The following is a 20,944-nucleotide window of genomic DNA, read 5'->3' on the forward strand; positions in this document are numbered from 1 at the left end:
AATATAAGTATTTAATGCTATAAAATATATCATTTACAACAAAATAATATTCTGAATAATTTACTGTAAGACTATTTGGTACATTTTGATGGTAATACATACATTTTGTATTTTTTGAGCGCTTTTCAGGGTGCTCAAAGACACTTTACATGCTATTATTCATGAAGACATTACAACAACACACTTAAAATATACGACACAACAATAATTAAAGATTATAAGCAGCCTTTGAAGCTGTAAACAATATATAAGACTAATAGTTTACATGAATAACTGCAGTACATTTACAAAGAATAAACACGGAAAAAGTATTCCAAAAATAAAAAATGTTGGTGATTTGGGTTACCCATTAATTTCCTTTGGTCGTCATTTTTGACTGGGAACTCCATAGACGTGACAAAGTGGACTAAACTAGATTCAAAGATTCAACATTCAAAGGATTTATTGTCTTATGCACGTAAGCTACAGTGTAGAAAGTGCAATTAAAATCTTATGACCTCCAACGATGCAACATGTATAATAAAATACAAATAGAAAATAGTGCAAGAAGTCTATATACACGTAAATATAATATGATATATACAATAACAATGTAAAATGTAATATTGTACAGTAAGATGAAATTAAATAGCTATTTAGATAAATAAGTAAATCGCAAGATGCCAAACGGATGGATGTGTATGGAAACTACTCAGAATTCAATGAAAGTGGTGATTATATACGTTCAAATGCCTGCTGTGGAGGATATCTTAAGGCCTTGAAGCAATCAAATCTAAAACTGAATATTTAACATGCATGAAAGAAGTAAAACTAGAAGTGTGCCTCCTTTTACGTTTTTTCTACGGGTGTTAACACGCACGCGGTCCCTAAAGCGTCCCTCGCTCCCTGCAAGTGGGCAGAGCAAACACACTGCCTGAAATCTCTCCAGTCTGCTCAACGAAACGACGTCTCCTCTGTCGCTCTTCCATCTGGATTTCAAGTCTTATTACCCCATTATTTCACCACCTAGGGCTACAGAGAGAAAAGAGTAAAAAGGTAAGCTGGTTTTCTGCCTCATTGTTTATGCGCAGTGTTTAGCAGCGCGTGCTCGCTTGTCATTGCGGCGAACGGTGCGTGTTTTGTTGTGAAATGTGGTGGTGGTCGACCGAGCTAACAAAGCTAATTTAACCTTAGAAAACAGGTGTATGTAGCTTTTAACCCACATAAAAACGTACAATACCCTAGTGTTGTACGTTTTTATGTGACTAACCTTAACACTAGCTGCTTTCTTAATGGTCAGTTAGGCAATGTCAACGGCGAAACGCCGCAGAAAGCAGGGGTCCCATTGTTATTACCCACTGGTTAAGCTACATTCAAATGCTTTATTTTCATATGCACCATATCGTGAATAAAGTCCCATACTCCTCCAACAGACTCCTCTTAAGACATAAAGAAATAAAGCTACATTAAAATCAAAAGGCTCTATTTTCATATGCACCACAGCTACACTGTTAGCATTGAAAACCTGAAGTCCCTCCAACAGAGACACACACTATACTTAATACATAGAGGCACGTAGGAAGGAAGTAGTGCAATACTATAGTGCAAGTGACACAATGCTGCAAGTAAACAATGCAGGAGTAACTAAACTGTGATAGAATAAGATTAAACAGATACTAGATTAAAAAAAGAGCATATATTTAAAGCTGGTTTAAAATGACCCTATGTTTGTCCTCCATCTTTTTATTATTCTAACTGTATTTATCGGTTTAGCATTCATGTTTGTTAATCTGTAAAGCCCACGGAGACACACATGTTGAGCTCTATAAATACACTTTGATTTGACTGTAATAATGTATAAATGTGTGGATTTGGGGACAATAAACAAATGTAATGTTTGTGTTACAAACCTGGCTAGTTGATGCTAAAAACAAGTTTGATACTGAATGAATTTACATTTCTCTGGCAACTTACCCATAATGTGCCGGGAAACATGTCTCAAACAGGTTGTTCAAGAATAACCAACGAGTCTTAGTCATTTCCAGGCCAATTGTTTCGGCTAAGATGGCTTGTTATTACAACTAATCCTCTTTAATGAAGCGATAGATATGCTCTTAGCTAATTGATCGGGTTATTTGTCCACTGTGTGTACATTCACAAAGCAGGTGACATTTACAGCTGTCAATGACATTCCTCTTTACCGACAGCTTTATAAACGAGTAACCCTGTATTTCACCTTGGTATGTACACAATGAAGGGGGACTATGTGTTAATCATGTTAATTCATGCTCGTTATTATGGGAGGACAACTGTGAACTTCGCTGCAGTTCAATGCCAAGGTTATTGTGATATTCATGTTTTACAGCTGGTTATTGATCCCTAGCAGTGTTGCTTTCCTTTAGTAGTGTATTTCCTTATGCTGCTACTTTATAGCCTAGCTACTATTCACAGGCACAGATTGTACGTTTGACTCTTGATTTTCTGTTCTGTAGTGTGTGTTTTAGCTCAGTCTGGCTCATTGTTGAAGCACTTAGCTCACCATTACAGTCCAGTCATTTTCAGTCTGCCCCATTAGCAGAATCACATAATCAGGTTATGGCACGCTGATTTGATTTGATGATATGTATCTTCTTTCCCTGTGTGTAATGTCAGTCAGAAAGATTGTCAAAACGGCTTTAAAGATACTTTTCGTGGCAAGTTCAGGATACGTTTAATACAGTTTATCCTGTCTAATGACACCACACCCCTTGCTTAAAATCCTTGAGCTAACGCTGAGTGTAGCGACCGTCCCAAGGTGAGCCGCAGACTGCATCTGGCTTTATAAAGAGCTCTTTCAGACACCTTTTCGCTGAGGCTCTTGGGGCTATGAATCCTGGGGAAAAGGAGCTTGGCCTCGGTGGCGTGCTTCGCTGGCGAGAAATGGTCGGAGGGGTTTGTGGGGGGGGGGGGATGCGAGGGATGGAGGAGAACTGGGCTGTGGTGATGGATGCTGTGCAGGGAAGTGGAACACTTGGCTTTTTTGTGATTAAAGGGCTCCCGAGCACAAACCTACCTACCTCTGTTAAAAATATGCATTCAGAATCAGAATCCCTTTATTATGACATTTGCAGCGTTACAGCAGGAAAGAGCCACAGACAGCTTAGTGTTGCATATCTTACATGCGTTAAAAAAAGTACATTCATGTATTTTCAAATTCAGTGTAACCCTGAAATTATTTGACCTTAAGTTATGTTTTAAATCTAAAACTGAGATATAGAACCAGCTCTTTGGAAGAAGCTTGTTGCACTTTAGCCCACTTCACCTTGGCACTCTGCTCTTAAGAACCTCTTTCCCATCATGCAACACACACATCCGCTTCTTTACAGTCGGCCTACTGTTTGCAAAGCACTCATTTATTCGTGGAGCTGCGGAGAGATGCTCATTGGTCGTGTGAGTCACAAAGCCTGCCTTAAATCCTCTTAACAAGCTGTTTTCACATCAAGGGCAAATAAGTGAAGAGGTGATATTTGGGATTTAAAAAGAAAAAGGCTTTAGTGTGACCTCCAGAGTTATTCACACCCTCAGTTTCCCTCCTGTATTCTTAACAATCTGTCATTGTTGACGATTACTCACTAAGGTGGGATGTTACCAAGTGAAAGCAAAAGGATGTCAGTTATCAGGGTGTGAGACAGTTTCTCTTGTTTTGCAATCATGACATTTCAAGGTTTACAGGAACAAGGCAAAGAGCATCTGTGAAAACCGGCATCGTGCCAACATGCTAACAGCAAAGTGTGTTCATACAGATTGTGTTTTGATTGAATTTGTTTAGAGGTATGACTCAGAAGTGTGCAGCTAGGAGGAAATGTGCTTGGCTGGCTTTTTATTTTATGTCACAACCCAAGTTCTCTAAATGAGGGCATTTTGCAATTTCTGACTTCTTTAAAGAGGATTTGGATTAAGAGTGAAGACCAGAATTAGGATTAGTTTTATGTGAGGGAAAGTGTCACAGGCATGTCATGCAGTGTGTTCAAGTTTTTGGATTTAACGAAGTCAGTGACGGCCTTTGCAGGAATGGAGATACCAGTGTGTGTGTGTGTGCATCTTTTAACACTGTTGTTCTTCCACATATTGTCATGGGGCCAGCTTGTTAGCATAGCAACGGAGCGTGTATGTGGTGGTGACAAGAGGAAGAGGAAGTGCCGCGACCCCCCTCAGCATCTCATCTACTATTCCTAACCACACTTGTCACCAGCGGACCTTGTGTTTTTTTCGACATGCAGGTCATGTATTCTGCTCTCATGGCATGCTATAGCAGGATCAACCCGTCAGGGCAGTTCCAAGGAAAGTGACGCAACTTGTGTGTAATGCTAGTTTTTAAGAAGCATTACTAAGCCCTTAACGGAAACACAGGGCATGAGAATCTTGTGTTTTACAAGTCTGAGACTACTCAAAGCTCTTGAGGGTTTTTTGCATGTACGTGTGAGTGCCCACAGACATCGAGGGACAACTCGGGGTCAGAAATCAAATGGCCAGTCAGTGTTGCACTTCCTGAGTATTCTCTGGGTGGTGTTAGCCTTCAGTGTCTCACAGAAATAATAACTTCCCTTCTTGTAATCGCAGACAACAAACTGTCCTCCTTCTTTTAGCTTCAAGTCAGTAGCTCTAAATTATGCTCATTACCAACACAGTTTCAGAGGATTTTTGGGTCACCTCCTTCGACTTGGCTTACTTTCCTACGAGGATGTTGTGACTGCGATTAGTGCTGAGGCGAGTCATTTTGTGAGGACATTCAAGAGGTCGCTGTGAGAGTATTATTCTGGGTTTTATCTGAACGTGTCCCTCCCAGACAAAGCTCAGATTGGATTTAAGGCGTTCAGGGTGGCGCTAAACTACTTCCTGTATGGGTGAAGGTCGTTAGGTTCCGGGCTTTAACCTCTTATTTCCTGCAAATGATTGGTGAGGTGATTCTTAAACTCCTCCCTTCTGTAAGGATAACCTGATATCATATAATACATATTCTGTGATGAATAACTTTTGCTTTTAATCGTTTTGAAACTTATCTTATCTGTGAATCTTTATTCACAGGGGCTTTCTTATCATACCGACTGAGGCGGGTGGAACAGGACAGGTTTTAATGCCCACTATAAGACATTATGTCTCATATGAAGGTGTGTGTGATTGTGTATAACCAAGGTTTAACTTCCTGTAGTGGTGTCACATCGTAGCTCAGGTGCTTCCCCTTCCTCCATATATTTTTCTTGGCACCCTCACTTTCAGATTAGGGCTGCAGGTTCCATAAATAGATAACACATTGCCTGAAGAAATGTCTTTACGAGTTCCTTAACGTTCAGGGTCTTTGTCAAGCTAAACATATTCAGTTTCAATCAAAATAAAATGGAGGAAATGAGTAAATCTCAATATTTGAGAATCTGAAAAACAGCCTTTTTTGCATTTGACTGATTATAAACATATGAGATCAACATAACATCAGATAAATGTTTCTTTATGAAGGATAATGAATGTTACAAAGAGATTTTTCTTGTAAATATGTCGGTATATTTTCCACAAAACATTGAAATTGGTCCCTTTTTGAAGAAGTGCTTGAGCGTATCAGTGACTCAATAAGGAACACATTACCATTGATCTGCGTGTCGCTCACATCTTAGATAAACTCTCTGAAGGAAAAGCACCAGGTCGGCTCTGGTTACGAGGCGCTGGATTCAGGGCCCGCTCCTCTGATGAATAATTAAAAGGCGGGGCCGATGTGAAGAAGCACATTAAGATGCAGAGTCACACCGGTCTCCATGGTAGCAGGGCCATATTATCAGTATCACGTCTCCTTTGGCTTGGCGACAGACACACTGGCTCATTCTGGGAGAGGATGCACGGTGACTAGGAGGAGGAGGAGGAGGAGGGACTTCACCTTCAAGTCGTGGAGAGACGGAGAAAGTTAATACTTTTTCCGAGGTTGATCCATCATTTATATCCAAAGCTACATTTAGAGCATATTTGGCTTCTTCCAGTGGTTACGCAACACGCTCTGAGTGGATGTTATTTCAGTTGCCTCTGTTTTTTAGACCCCGGAGTAATGCACTGGAAATAATCTCTCGTCCTCACCTTTTTTAAAACCCCCCGTAGCTTTTAAGGAAGTTATTTTCAACCCGAGATGCAAAGGAAAATGTCTTTCACCTCGCTCAGCCATCTGGCCTGAGTCGAGTGTAAAGGCCGTGTGATTAGAAATGTTAAAGCCTGAGATTATTGGACAATGATGCGATATCATCGTTGTTTCTAAATCCCTGAGACTTGGCCATAAACCAGTTACATCTGAGCACACACACGGGAGAATAATCCATCATGATTGCTGCCACATACACACGAATACCAACAACATTTGTATTAGATATTCCTGCAACCTAAAGCAATCCGGAAGGTTTTTGATCATCTGAACAGGCATTTCTGAAACTAGGAAAGCAAGGTTCTGCTTTGTTATGGAAATGCTTCCTCTGTTGCCATTGAACTAGAAATGGAGTCTGTAGTATCTGTATATTCTCAGGGATGCTGTGTTTTATTCATTCCCTGATATATAAATACATAGATTTATTAAGATTTTGCATTCATTGAAAGGAAATTCCCCCAACGTGTGTAAGTAGTAAAAACACCTTAAATCAAAATAAATGCCTTTCATATTATCACACAACTACCAAAAAGCAATCAGCTGCTCCGCTAAAGATTTGATTGTGTTTTCACTTTGATCAATTTGTTTTTTAATTGAACTGAATTAGTCTTTTCTGCTGAAGAGTTTTTCACCAAGATTTCCACTTAGATGTAATTAGTGCAAAACTTAAAACACAAAATAGACTCAGAAACAAGACCATTGAAACCAAATCTGCTTATTTCAGAACGGCAGCAGTTATCGTTTCCATCTTTAAAAGTATATAATATATTCTATTCAGCTATGGAACAGACCCTCCTGGTTTCATGCCTGGATGGGGTCGATACTCCAAACTGAAAAACAAATATGATCACATAGTTTAAATGTCACCCCATCGTCCGTAACAGGAAAAGTTCCTTTGCAGCAGATATGGCAGGGCAGTGATTCCCCCCCGGCTGCACTGATTCAATTGTTTCTGTCTTCAGCTCCTCTTGAACCTACGGGGTTTTGTGCGCTGCGACTTCTTCACACACTGAGACGAGCATTCAGCAGGTTGTTATGTTATCAAGTTGCGAAGGGTCATATATTGTGCAGCCTCAGCTGGCTGTCAACACACTTTCTGTGGGCCAGAGGGCTCCCTGCCAGACAAATTAAGATCCTGAATTAGAAAGCAGATAAACGCTCTGCTGGGAGCTGCGTCGCCCCTCTCTGCACAGGCTACAATACACCGCCTGTGATTGTGAAGCTTCCCTAACAAAGCAGACATGTTGCATGATGACTTTCAGTGTTAAATAAGACTGACGGGGGAGGCGGCTCCGACGGAGAGTGTGTATTCAGAAAGCGAGGCAGCAGAGTTAATGTTCTGCGTTGGTTTGGTCTCACAGCGATGGGTCGTTCCTCTCCGATAATCAACCCCGAAAACCTTCCATCCTTCCAGCCTTTTCCCGCCGCCGTGTCAGGCAGTGAGAGACATCCGGTGTTATCGGCTCTGCAGATTGCAAAGCGCTACTGCCAAGGGCTTGTCTCATGAATTCACAGTGCAGTGCAGAGATCCCCTCCCCACCTCCACCGCCATACAAAGCCTTGTTTAGCACAGAGCAAATTGGAGTTTGTATTTTCCCCTTGTCTTTTATTGCAGGGCATAAACACGCCTGCTTTTGTCTAATTGCATAAAAAGATCTCTGTCCGCACGGAAAACAAACACGAGCCTTTGTCTTAAACGACTGAACAATTATGGCGTGAGATAACCTGCTGTGAGACGTGGGGCTCGCAGCTGTCTCTGACCCATTTATGAAGCTGATGGATAGGAGGTGAAAGGGGTCTTTTGTGCGGCTGCCTTTTGTGTTTTTTGGGAAGGTGCTTATGATTTCCCGACGACAGTTCAGTGCTGATATATAACCACTGCTGCTGTGTCTCATTGTGAACTCAAATTAGGGCTGTGCAATTAATCGTATTTTAATTGTAATTACGATTTTGGCCTGCCACAATTACGAAAACAGCATAATTATTTTGCTTTGCTAGGTTGTGACGGTGCACTGCAACATATTTGATCTAATTTATTTTAGTCTAATTTGTATTTATCATATTTACATATGTTTAATAGCTTGTTGAAGTGCGCTCCAAAATATTTGTTGATCTTGTTTATTGGTATTTATTATTTTGATATTATTTATTTAAATGTATAATTTATTTTTGTATTGGTTTTTCAGTTGAATTATACGTTCAGGGTAATCAGCAGTTAAAAAGATACTGTTCAAATTATTATTTGTATTTATTTTAATGTTTAATAAATGGATGTTTTCAAAGTCAATGAATAATCGTATTTAATAATCGTGATATCAATTATTGACCAAAATAATCGTGATTATGATTTTTGCCATAATGGCACAGCCCTAACTCAAATTGCCTGAAAAATATATTCATAATCCGTCGGTCCGTTCGCCTAGAGTGAAATTATCGGCGACCTCTCAATCGCATGTCATGATTAAGAGATGTTGAGAGAAGATATGAGCTTCTGTCGACACATTTGGCATTCCTTCTGAATCTAAGCTTATGCTGTGTCTTATATGTCATTTGCAGACCCTATAGTCAAGATGTTTGGACATCAATAGATCTATTTCATGGTAAATCCTTATTATGAGTTTTTGTATCTGTGTTTTTAGTTTGTTTTCAAGCCAATTATTCCCAACATTTTTTGCAAGTTTTGTTTGTACAAAATATTGTATGCATTCGACCTGTTCTGTAAAACGGAGGACCCATAAACACACAAAGAAAATTCACAATAAAATATCGATTAACACAAATGAGACCGATGAGAGAATTTAGTTCGGTGTATGTTTGTGGTTGCTTACAGCTGCAGTGGTTGAATGCAGATGAGAACATCTAACATATTAAGCCATCTCCATTCATTCAGCCGTGCATAGATCGCCTTGAGGGACTTGGCTTGGTAACTGGAAGGTCACCAGTTCAAGTCCCGGCAAGACCAAGTGCTACCGAGGTGTCCCTGAGCAAGGCACCGTTCCCTACACTGCTCCCCGGGCGCCGTTCAAAATGGCAGCTCACTGCTCCTAACACTAAGATGGGTCAAATGCAGAGAAACAATTTCCCCATGGGGATTAATAAAGTATATCTAATGCTTTTATGATACAGGAATCTATAGTGATGCTGCTCCAAAAGGCTTTTAGGTGGTGTGGTTGAGCATGGGAAAACAATGTGAGGTGCAACAGCCGAGCAAAGTGAAATATGCAACAACAGGAAATAAAGAAAGCTTGTGGTTTGTGGTGTGAGAGATGGCTCAATAATCTGTATGTGAAACTTTGGCCCCATTAGCACCAGTCTCGCATCAAGATAAAACACTTCCCTTCACACCCCAGCCCAATGCACGCTCCACTAAAGGTTGCGTGGGTTCAGGAAGTGACAAACATTCAGTCGTCTGATAATGTCAGCTTGATTACAAGTGCATTAAATGTAGAATGTATAGTGCAGCAGAAGAGGAACATTAAGGGAGAGATCATTGCAACCCACTTTCAATTAACCAAGACAAACTTTATTTATGAAACGATCTCACTGACGCCACACTAGCTATTTCCAAAGAGCCCCCAATGAGGAAGCAGAGTCACAGAGTGAAGATTTGCATTTCAACATCAGCTCAGCTCAAACAACTCCTGACATTCAATCCTTCTTGACTTCTTCCTTATATTTCATCTGATGCCAGCTTCTTAAATGTGAAGATATGATTGTAAAGTCTTTGAGTGTTGGTCAAAACAAACCATTTCTCAAACTTAGAGCTGCAGACATGTTCCAGACTAAATCATATACAGAAATATGAACAAATAAGAATACTTTGACTTCTACTAAACTTTGACATGTTGTTAACTATGAGACCTTTTCTGTGACCTTGTACTTCCTACATATTGTTCCTTCAGTGGGAATGAATTAGTCAAACCTGGGTTTTAACATTTTCAAAATATCTATACGTGCCCAACCACAGGCCACAAGAAACCGCAGCAAAAGAAATGGAAATGTAATCACAGAAAAAACATGTTTTTAAAATTCTGTTTGTGTTCTCTCTTGTCAGTGAGGAAGATAAATTGTAGGCTATCCAAATGTTTATATTTGGAGAGAACTATCAACCCTCTTGCATACTTTCCTTAAAGCCCCATCAATCTCACGCATCTCCCTGTCGGGGTGAGACGAGGCGGTCCTGTGTAGAAGAAATACACTTTAAATTACTTTCCAAGACTTTATCTTGATTTGAGACTTCCTGTCAGACATCATTTACTCATTTCTCCTTTTTCAAAGTGAAGACTTCACACAAAGTCTGTAGTAACTGCATATTCTCAGGGATGCTGTCTTGTTCCCTGATACATACATACAAATAGTCAGATTGATTAAGAAAGGAAATGCATCCAGCTTGTCTTTCCAGGAGATAAGTACCCACACTTTAAATCGAAGTAGTCTATATTCATTTCATATATCATGCAACTTCCAAAAAGCAATCAGCTGCTCCGATAAACATTCGGTTGTGTTTTCATTCTGATCAATTCGTTTTCTAATTGAAATGAATTTGCCTTTTCTGCTGAACCAAGACTTCCACTTAGATGCAGTTAGTGCAACAATGAAAACACAAAATAGACTCAAACAGGACCGAGAAAAACTTATTCAAACCAAATCTGTAGTTTCAGAATGGCAGCACTTACTAGGCGTCTTGTTTAATAATAATAATAATAATAATAATAATACATTTATTTTGGGGGCGCCTTTCATGACACCTTACAGGGCATAGGCAGGGGCGCCGTAAGGGGGTGAAAAGTTAGGACGATTCTAAGAGCCCGTGACTGACAGGGGCCCAAACTATTTTAGAACATTAAGAAAAACATTTGTAAGTAACCAATGTGATATCTTTTCATGGCGCCCAAAATCCCTGGCGGCGCCCCTGGGCATAGGGGCGATATAGGGAACAATTAAAACAGTGGATTTAGTGAAGTATCAGCCGGGGTAAGACAAGACAAACAACAGGAAATGGACTACAGAAGGACACAAAAGGACACAGGCATTTTCTTTATAAACTGTACCCAGTTTGAACAGGTGGGTTTTGAATGTTGTTATGGAATCAGACTGTCGGATGTGTAGTGGCAGGGAGTTCCAGAGTCTGGGAGCCGAGCAGCTGAAAGCTCGAGCACCCATGGTTTTGAGTCGAGAGCTTGGGACGGTGAGAAGTCCTGCGGAGGGTGCGGGAGGGGGTGTACTCCTGAAGGAGGTCGGTGGTGTAGACGGGGGCTAGGTTATGGAGAGCTTTGTATGTGAGTAGAATGTTTTTGCAGTCAATGCGGTAGCGTACAGGAAGCCAGTGTAGCTGAGTGGGAATGGGGCTGATGTGTTCGGACCAGTTGGTGCGGGGATGACCCGGGCAGAAGAGTTCTGGATTATTTGCAGTCTATTGAGGAGCTTGATGGGAAGGCCAGTCAGAAGTGCATTGCAGTCATCAATCCGGGATGTGACGAATGAGTGGACCAGGATTTCAGTGCTGGGTTGGGACAGAGATGAGCGGATTTAGACACAGTTATCGTTTCCATCTTTTAAAGACTCTTTAGACTTCCTGTCAGACATAATACCCCCCCCCCCCCCCCCCTTATCCTTTTCGAGAGTGAACACAAAACAATGTTGTTTCCCCATACTCAGCCTGTCATACTGTACTGTACTGTAAGGCCCCTTTCAATCTGTCCCATCACAGTTTGGTGTGTTTCTGTTCTGCATGCAGACCCCTCCTCACACAGCGCTCCAGTTCACAAACAGTGAGCTTCTGTGTGTTATAAACAGGCTGCAGATCTGTGCCATATCACCCCTCCTGTTCGGCCCATTCATGGCTGTTTCCTCTTCTTCCCAAACCTGTGCTTTTCCCGCATATTTAGTTTTGGTCGTTGGCTGTGAGGTTGTTTCTTACCCTTTAAAAATCATTGGTTGCATGCAGAAGCAAAGCAGTTTAAATGTCAGGTCATCTCCAGTGACTCAACTCTGCTGACTCACTGTCCCTTTTTCATGTACAACTAACAATTATCGTTATTATTGATTACCCCGTCGTTTATTTTCTTGACTTAAAAAAGTATGAAAATCCTTTCTGAAAGTCTAAGGCAACAGGTTTCTTGTTGTCAGTAAACACCTTAGATGTATTTATTTGTATATGATGTTATACTTATTTGATAGGCTATTATGCATTTAAACTACCGTGACGATTAATTGATTAGCAGAGTAGTTTCCCATTATCTTTTGGTCGCTTGACTAATCGATAAGTGAACTAATCGTTGGGTTGTTGAGCAAGGCAAGGCAAGTTTATTTCTACAGCACCTTTCAACACAAGGCAATTCAAAGTGCTTTACAAAAAGGACTTTCTTTTTTAACTTCCTTTAGTCATTTCAAGTGTTTCATGCTAAACGAACCCGCCTTTGGGAAATTCTAATCCGACCCCATGGAACCTTTTTTAGCTTTCGCCGAAACCATTCCTCTTTTTAAAATGCACATTAGTTAAGTTGACCTTGTCTTTCAGCAAACTAACTATCTCTCTTTCCTCTCTGCGTTAGGATGCAACCACTGGGTCCTCTGAGATGTTACTGATCGATGAGGATGGGTCAGAGAAGGAAATCCCGCCGGTGAACCACCCCCCAAAAGAAAAACCCCTCAGCTTCACCCACTGACAGCGCCATGCCCCGCCTGCCCTCCTGATTTCCCTCCCGCCACTCTATACCTTCTCTCCCATCAGACTCTCTCTTCAGTCAGCATGGCGACTCCTTTCTTGTGGAAGCTGTCCTCTCAGAAACTGGGCTTCTTCCTGGTGAGCTTCGGCTTCATCTGGGGCATGATGCTGCTGCACTTCACCATCCAGCAGAGAGCCAGCCACGAGAACAGCGCCTTGCTGAGGCAGCAGATCCTGGACTTGAGCAAGAGATACATCAAAGCGCTGGCCGAGGAGAACCAGAGCGTCATGGACGGTCCCTACGTGGGAACCATGACGGCTTATGGTGAGTAGACGGCTCTATAGCTGCATGTAACAAACAGACAGAGACTCAAATACCTGTACTTTCTACTTCTTACATGTTGAACACAAATACCTGTACTTTCTACTTCTTACATGTTGAACCCAAATACCTGTACTTTCTACTTCTCACATGTTGAACACAAATACCTGTACTTTCTACTTCTCTCATTTTGAACCCAAATACCTGTACTTTCTACTTCTCTCATTTTGAGCCCAAATACCTGTACTTTCTACTTCTCTCATTTTGAACCCAAATACCTGTACTTTCTACTTCTCACATGTTGAACACAAATACCTGTACTTTCTACTTCTTACATTTTGAACACAAATACCTGTACTTTCTACTTCTTACATTTTGAACCCAAATACCTGTACTTTCTACTTCTTACATGTTGAACTCAAATACCTGTACTTTCTACTTCTTACATGTTGAACTCAAATACCTGTACTTTCTACTTCTTACATGTTGAACTCAAATACCTGTACTTTCTACTTCTTACATGTTGAACTCAAATACCTGTACTTTCTACTTCTTACATGTTGAACTCAAATACCTGTACTTTCTACTTCTTACATGTTGAACACAAATACCTGTACTTTCTACTTCTTACATGTTGAACACAAATACCTGTACTTTCTACTTCTCTCATTTTCCAAACAGGCTGGTTCCTTTAGTCTGAATGTGTGTTTGGTGGCGTGATCATTATTATTTAGAGTCATTGCGTGCCTATTGATTTGAACAAGATCCGTGTATCCATCATTTCCTGGTCTTCTCTAAAGAAGAGGGACCAATGAAAACGTTGTCATGTTGCCGTTGTTCAGCATGGAAACATTCATGAGCTAACAATGACATTATTGTTCTATTAATATAAAGGGAGGTCAGGTACTCTTTAAAACAGCTGCTAGTTATGGGTACTTTTTACTGAAGTACATTTCAAAGCCTCTTTACTTTCACTTGAGTAAAGAGTCAGAACTTCTACTTTCACCAGAGTATTTTTAAACACAAGTATCTGAACTTCTACTTGAGTAAAGGATGTGTGTACTTTTGCCGTCTCTGCAAACAGACTCAAGATCAAGACTCAAAGGTTATATTGTCATGTAAGCTACAGTGTAGAAATGGCAATGAAATTCTTCTGACCCGAGCTCCTCCAACAATCCAACATATATAATAAAATACAAATAGAAAACAGGGATCCAATAGAGAAGACATTCCCAGTATGTCTGGTAGATGGGGGAAGCTGCTGAATGCTGTATGAGCCATAACAGATGCATAAAGTTAATTCAATAACTACACCACTATCTAAATAACTAAGACTTTGCAGCAAGGCCTAATCCAGTACCATGTACACATTTTATAATCTTCAACAGACCTACATTTCGATATAGGATGACTGCATAGCTTCATAAGGTAATAATACAATATATATTTCACGGTTATGATATGGTGCTGGTTTTGCTTCCCCTCTCTTTACGTCTTCTTTACATTTAAGCGACTGGTTCCACTTGTCTTCCTCCTGAGCAGGCACAGCATCGCCTGGAACAAAACAATACCCAGGGAAATATAACGCTGATCCAGCTGCACCGGAGCATAATACTGTAATACTAGCAAAGGGTCCAGGAGAGCCATCAATAAGTTATTCATGCCATTAATAGACCTGTATGGCTCGATGGGAAGCTTCATTAGAAACCTGAGATTGGAATTGATTGTTCTCTAATGCCCAGAGAAACACAACAGGATACAGTAAAGCTCCTGGAGATTAGAAAGACTCCCAGAGAAGAAGAAGCAACGTAGAAAACAACTGTTTATTTTACATTTTACAAATCAAGACATATCCTGATTTATTACACGAGGAGAGACATCGGGATCGGTTACACGGGGACCTTTTCCATAATGTTCTTTTGAAACTCAATTAAGTTAAAACAACCCTTTTCACAGCAAAACTTATTTAATGTGGAAAAAGCCACCCCATTATGAGGTACCAAATACCCCAAATTGCTGCCTTGAAGGACACCAAAGTTAGAGTAACTAGTGATGTGTCACTCCTCAGATTTATACTTCAAGATGAAGAAGTGTGTACTAGGGCTGAACGATATACCGTGTCATGGCGATAACCGCGATATGCGCAGGCGCAATATTCACATCGCGAGGACGTGCGATTTATTTTTTTTTTTTTATATTTTTTTTTTTAGGGCGTTCGATATTAAGTAAATGAACTCAAACACGTCATGTTACAATTATTTTTGCTTCTTGCTACAAAAGGAAAACTTGCGCGGCTCTCATGTCAGGGGCACTTGAGTGGAGTGACATGCAGGCTCTGAGTCTGCATGCACAGCAAACAACTATTCCAGATGCCTTTGCCGGTGTTACTCCACATGAGGAAGGTTCAAAACGGCATAAAGGAGCTGGTGTATAGCTGTTCTTAGTTTTATTTTGATAATGTTGTTTAAAAGATGTCCACTACTTTGCTGCTATTTTGGAGCTCAATCTGCCATCACATGCCCTCATATCAGAATGCCAAACAAGATGGGGTTCCAGGCAGATGATGATCAGCAGGATACTGGAGCAGCAGAAAGCTTTAAGTCAGGTCCTGTCTGTGGACAAGAAGCTGCGGCACCTAATTCCAAACTGGCAAGATATAGATGTCCTGGAATCTGTCAGCAAGTCCCTGGGCCCATTGCTGGAGTTCAGAGACGCACTTTCAGGGGAAGACTACGTTAGTGTCTCCTATGTGAAGCCAGTTGTTCACCTCTTCAACTCGTCAATGCTGCTAATGGAGAAGAAGACACAGACCTGAGCAAGAAGTTGAAGAAAGAGATGAGGGACTACCTGAAGGAGAAATATGAAGATGAAGATACTCAGAAGCTGCTAGATATGGCATCTTGTTTGGACCCCCGGTTCAAGATGGACTTCATCACTGCAGACAGTAAGCCCCAAGTCAAGGCCAGAGTGACATCGGAGATGATGACGACAATCATGACATGAAGTGGAGTGCGAAGTGGCTGGCACGTCCCAGGCAAAGAAAGGCAAGAGGTCTTTGGGAAGTTTCTTTAAACCGAGCGAAGCTGCAGCAAAGGCTGATTCGTCTCAGTACCTAAAGGATGCTGTGGAAGCAGAGTTAAACAGCTGCCTGCTAACACCTTCAATAGACAAAGAGGGAAGATCCACTTGCATGGTGGAAAACGCACAAAGCAGTCTTTCCACAACTCGCCAAGCTTGCCCGCAAGTACCTATGCATACCTGCTACAAGTGCTCCCTCAGAGAGGCTTTTCAGTACAAGTGGCAACGTCGTCACTTTCCAACGTTCTTGTCTCAAGCCTGCATTAGTGGATAGACTAGTATTCTTGGCCAAAAACCTCTAAGCCTGATTGAGCAATGCATACAGATGCTTAAAAAGTCAAATTATTATATTTGACTACATTATGCAACAGTTGAAATTGTGAAAAAGAAATGTTCAGATTGATTTAACTGCTAGGTGCTCTGTTCAGAAAGAAAGCAGATCTTTATTTGTTTAGGCTAGCCATGATGACCAAGAACACTTTGTTTTACTTCGCACTGACTGTTGCTAAGACATTTTGATTTAAAAAAAGGTTTGTGAAACAAAATGGTTCACAAGTTGATATTGTTATGTAGTAGTTAAAGTTATTTGTTTTATGACAAATTATATTTATTTTAAGTTGTAATTTTGTAAACCACTCAGGGAGCTGGTGTGTAGCTGTTCTTAATTTTATTTTTATAATGTTGTTTAAAAGATGTCCACTACTTTGCTGCTATTTGCACAAAAAAGGTTTTAATTGTGGAATAAAAAGCTAAATGACCTATTTGGTCACGTGTGTTAATTCCCTAATTTGATAATGAAGCTTCCTATAGTTTAATGTTTCATCTCTTGGATCCCTTCGACACCACTCTTCTTCATTCACAGATGAACCCCCTTATTTGAGGGGAAGCAACCTGCATGATCATGACATGTTAGATCATGACTTAAGGTACGATGAGTCAACCAGTTAAGATCCAGAAGTCCGTGACTAAAATCCTTCATCCGGTTAAATATAGTTAAAAAAAACCGCAACGGAAAAGAATATCGCAATGTCAGTTTTTTTCAATATCGTGCAGCCCTAGTGTGTACAGCTAGATCGCAAAACTTGACATCATTATCATTAATCATATACCTAATTTAAAAACCCTAGTTCTCTCTGTAACATGATCCAGAGTTTCCGACCGCGTTGCTTCGTCTTATATGATGGATTGATTTTCACCGTCTGCGAACCAACACCCAACATCGCATCCAAATCCATTTCATGTCCTTAAATCAAGAAGCAGCAGGAGGCTTGGAGCCTCCTAACTCACTGATAACATTTACAGTGTCCTCCTTTGCTGCCCCTAAATGACCCATACAGTCTGAATGCATTCAAATGTAACACTGCCTTTGACGAGCTAAATGTATTTATATTTATACAGACCAATACCACCAATTCGCCTCAAAGGGCTTCACAATCTGGACGCCTTCTGTCCGTGGCTTGTCAGCTGGCAACCTGCCTCTTTTAAAACATGTTAAGCAGGGACATTATTTCCATTTTTGTGTTAAGCATATTTCCTCTTATGATATCTAATGATGGCTTCGGCTCAGGGTTCAAAAGATATGTTGTTAAAGGTCCCATGTCATGGCCATTTCCACTGATCATAATTCCATTGTTGAGGTCAACTAGAATAGATTTATATCGTGCAATTTTCCAAACTCACTTTGGTTTCTCAAACAGCATCTCTGTAAACTACGTGTATTCACTGAATTTCACTCTCTGCCTTTAACGGCTCGTTGTAGCTCCAGTAGCTCCAGCCCCCACCCTCCCTGTGAGCACAGTGTGCTCTGATTGGTCGGGACGTTGTGAATCGCGCTGAGCTCCGTGGAGGTGTGGTTTCCTTGTTTAGCGACACAAAGCGAAACACAACCTGAGCACACACAAAGTCACAGCCGAAGTAAAAACAATAAGTGTGTCTTGATATTGAGTAAGAGAAAGGTTGATAAACGCTGTGAGAATGGGTCTGCAGAGAGAATGGGTCTGCAGAGAGAATGGGTCTGCAGAGAGAATTTCAGAGCGATCCCAACTGTCTTTTATCAGCCTGCAGCCAGGGAGGAGAGATCAGCAGAGCTGCCTGCACTGAGTGTGTGTGTGAGGAAGTCCGTGGATCGGTCAATTTGGACCAATCAGCAGGGGCTTAACGTAACGGCTCCACGGATTGGTCCATTTGGTTCCTGGAAACCTATGACATCATGCATGGATCAATGGACAGTGACGTATTTCCAACGAGGCGTTTTGGGAGGTCTTCTCTGTGTTAGAGTTTTACTCGCTACAGGGTATACTTTGAGGGTTTTGACTCTGCAGACCGTTTACATGCAGAAAAACCTTCATAACACACAAGGGGACGGGTGATAACCAGAAAAGCATGACATGGGACCTTTAAGCATAGGGCTGCACAATATTGAAAAAAAACTGACATTGCATTATATTGATATTCTTTTCCCCTGCGATATATATTGCGTTTTTTTTAACTATATTTAACCGGATTAAGGATTTTAGTCACGGACGTCTGGATCTTAACTGGTTGACTCATCATACCTTAAGTCATGATCTCACATGTCATGATAATGCATGTTGCTTACCCTCAGGGGGTTCATCTGTGAATGAAGAGAAGAACCTTTTTGTATCCAAAATAGTTCCAGATGGCAGATGTTGCTTTTCTTTTTGAAAGTAAATCTTCATTCTCTCCGGTATTGTCCTCCTGTGCCTCGCTCATTTGTTACCGGTGTTTTGATGGTCTGCAAACTAGCGGGGCGGGGCCTGCTGTGATCTGATCAAGAATGATTGTGATTGGTGGTTTGCTGTGCATGCAGAGCCTGCATGTCAATCACTCAAGTTCCCCTGACATGAAAGCCGCGCAAGTTTTCCTTTTGTACTGTAGCAAGCAGCAAAATAATTGTAACATGACGTGTTTGAGTTAATGTACCTACTTAATATCGCACGTCCTTAAAAAAAAAAATGAATAAAATAGAATTATTAGACAAAATTAATAAAATCGCACGTCCCTGCGATTTTATGCGAGCAATATATATATATATATATAAACTCCCCAAACAGGCGAAAACCTACCAGTTTCACCCACTGTCTCTGCCACCTCCCTCCATGCCTGGTTCCTCCGGTTTGTATCCCGGTAAATAGTTCTGGTCGTAAAGAACCGGGTGATTTGCTACCGTAATTTCTCGTTTGGAATATGAGGAAATGAACTGCGGTCTGGCTCTCCCAGCTTGCACGCGGTTTGATTGGCTAGCGCTTGAACTGTCAGATTTGCATAAACGGGGTTTGATTGGCTGACGCTTCCAGCTCAGCTTCAAAAGTTGAACATTGCTCAACTTTTGAATCCTGAAAATCCTGGAAATCCTGGAAATCTTCGCTTTGCTTCCCCACAATGCAGTTCGGCGAAAAGCGAGGCAAAGTGACGTCACTCCCATTCAAAGTCAATGGGCAGAGAAGCGTTGGAAGATTTTTTAAAGCTGCTGTGTGGACGTACCGTTAGAGTTGTGATTGTAATCCTGTGTGCTTATTTTCAGCCGTTACAAGGTGATACAATAGGAAAACATGTAGGACAAACATAGTAAAACCCACGAGGAGAAAGTATTTTCTAAACCTCTCAAAAACCCCACACCAAAGAAAGTTGTTTGATTTCCTTTATTAAACATTTACTCATTTCAAAACAAACAACTGTTTGCACTGCTGACCTGTTAATTATTCGCCCGTCGCTTGCTTTAAAACAAGGAAGTAAAAGAGTTTATTTGGGTTTAAATTCCAAAACAGCGCAACAGCACTATTTGATATCTCTTCCAGCGGTCGACATTTATCTACACCTGCGTTGAGGCGCCGTCACTGTCCAGTCAGACGTCACCTGACACTGATATGATCTTTGCCTTTCCCCTCCTCCTGAAACTAAGCCGAGCATCCGGGCGTGACGAGCCACTTGCTGACATTGTGTCTCGTTACCGATCTGAAGCTACTGCGGATTTCTTTTGTGGCTCGCACACACATCACAAGTCACAAGTCAACTTTATTGTAAATCTATCAGTTTGTGTGTACAGACGGAGAGATCGAAATACCGTTTCCCACAATCCAGAATACAAAAACAAATATATATATAAGAATATGTATATACTTATATATATATACACAAAATCAAAATACACATTTAAAGCACAACAATCAATATAAAAAGTGTGTGTGTGTGTGTGTGTGTGTGTGTGTGTGTGTGTGTGTGTGTGTGTGTGTGTGTGTGTGTGTGTGTGTGTGTGTGTGTGTGTGTGTGTGTGTGTGTGTGTGTGTGTGTGTGTGTGTGTGTGTGTGTGTGTGTGTGTGTGTGTGTGTGTGTGTCACAAGCACTGGGTGTGGTGTTGGATCATATTTACAGTATAATCCTCTCCATCCCCTCCAGGGTGCGAGGCTCTTGGTCACATGACGTCGTCAGATATGAGATATAGGGACCTCTGGCAGGGTTAAAAAAGAACACAATGAATAATGGGAATCGCTGATGAACGCCTTGAGCCTTTGTTCTCATGCAATCACGGGCTAAATGAGAAATCCCAGGTCATTGCGAAGGCAGATTATTATCTTATATGACACTGTTATTAAAAGCAAACGTGTTGTTATCGCTGCAGGACTTGTTTTCAAAGGGGGTTAAGAAATATTGAGACAGGCAGAAATGTGTCCCCTAGGTGTGCGATTACTCATCTGGTGACCTGGCAGCGGTGTTTAAAAAAGGT

General features: G+C 41.0%; 1 protein-coding gene across 1 annotated transcript in view; it reads left to right on the forward strand.

Annotated features, from left to right (window-relative positions):
• Positions 1–879: 879 nt before the first annotated feature.
• The window catches only part of LOC307033432 (alpha-1,6-mannosylglycoprotein 6-beta-N-acetylglucosaminyltransferase A-like), a 94,827-nt gene continuing 74,762 nt past the window's right edge, over positions 880–20,944 (forward strand). Inside the window, 2 exon segments of the mRNA XM_079671905.1 lie at positions 880–1,035; positions 12,688–13,125. Of these exon segments, the coding sequence (XP_079528031.1) occupies positions 12,885–13,125 (241 nt within the window). The 5' untranslated portion in view covers positions 880–1,035; positions 12,688–12,884.

This window comes from Notothenia rossii (assembly GCF_949606895.1).
Source record: "Notothenia rossii genome assembly, chromosome: 3".
NCBI lineage: Eukaryota > Metazoa > Chordata > Actinopteri > Perciformes > Nototheniidae > Notothenia > Notothenia rossii.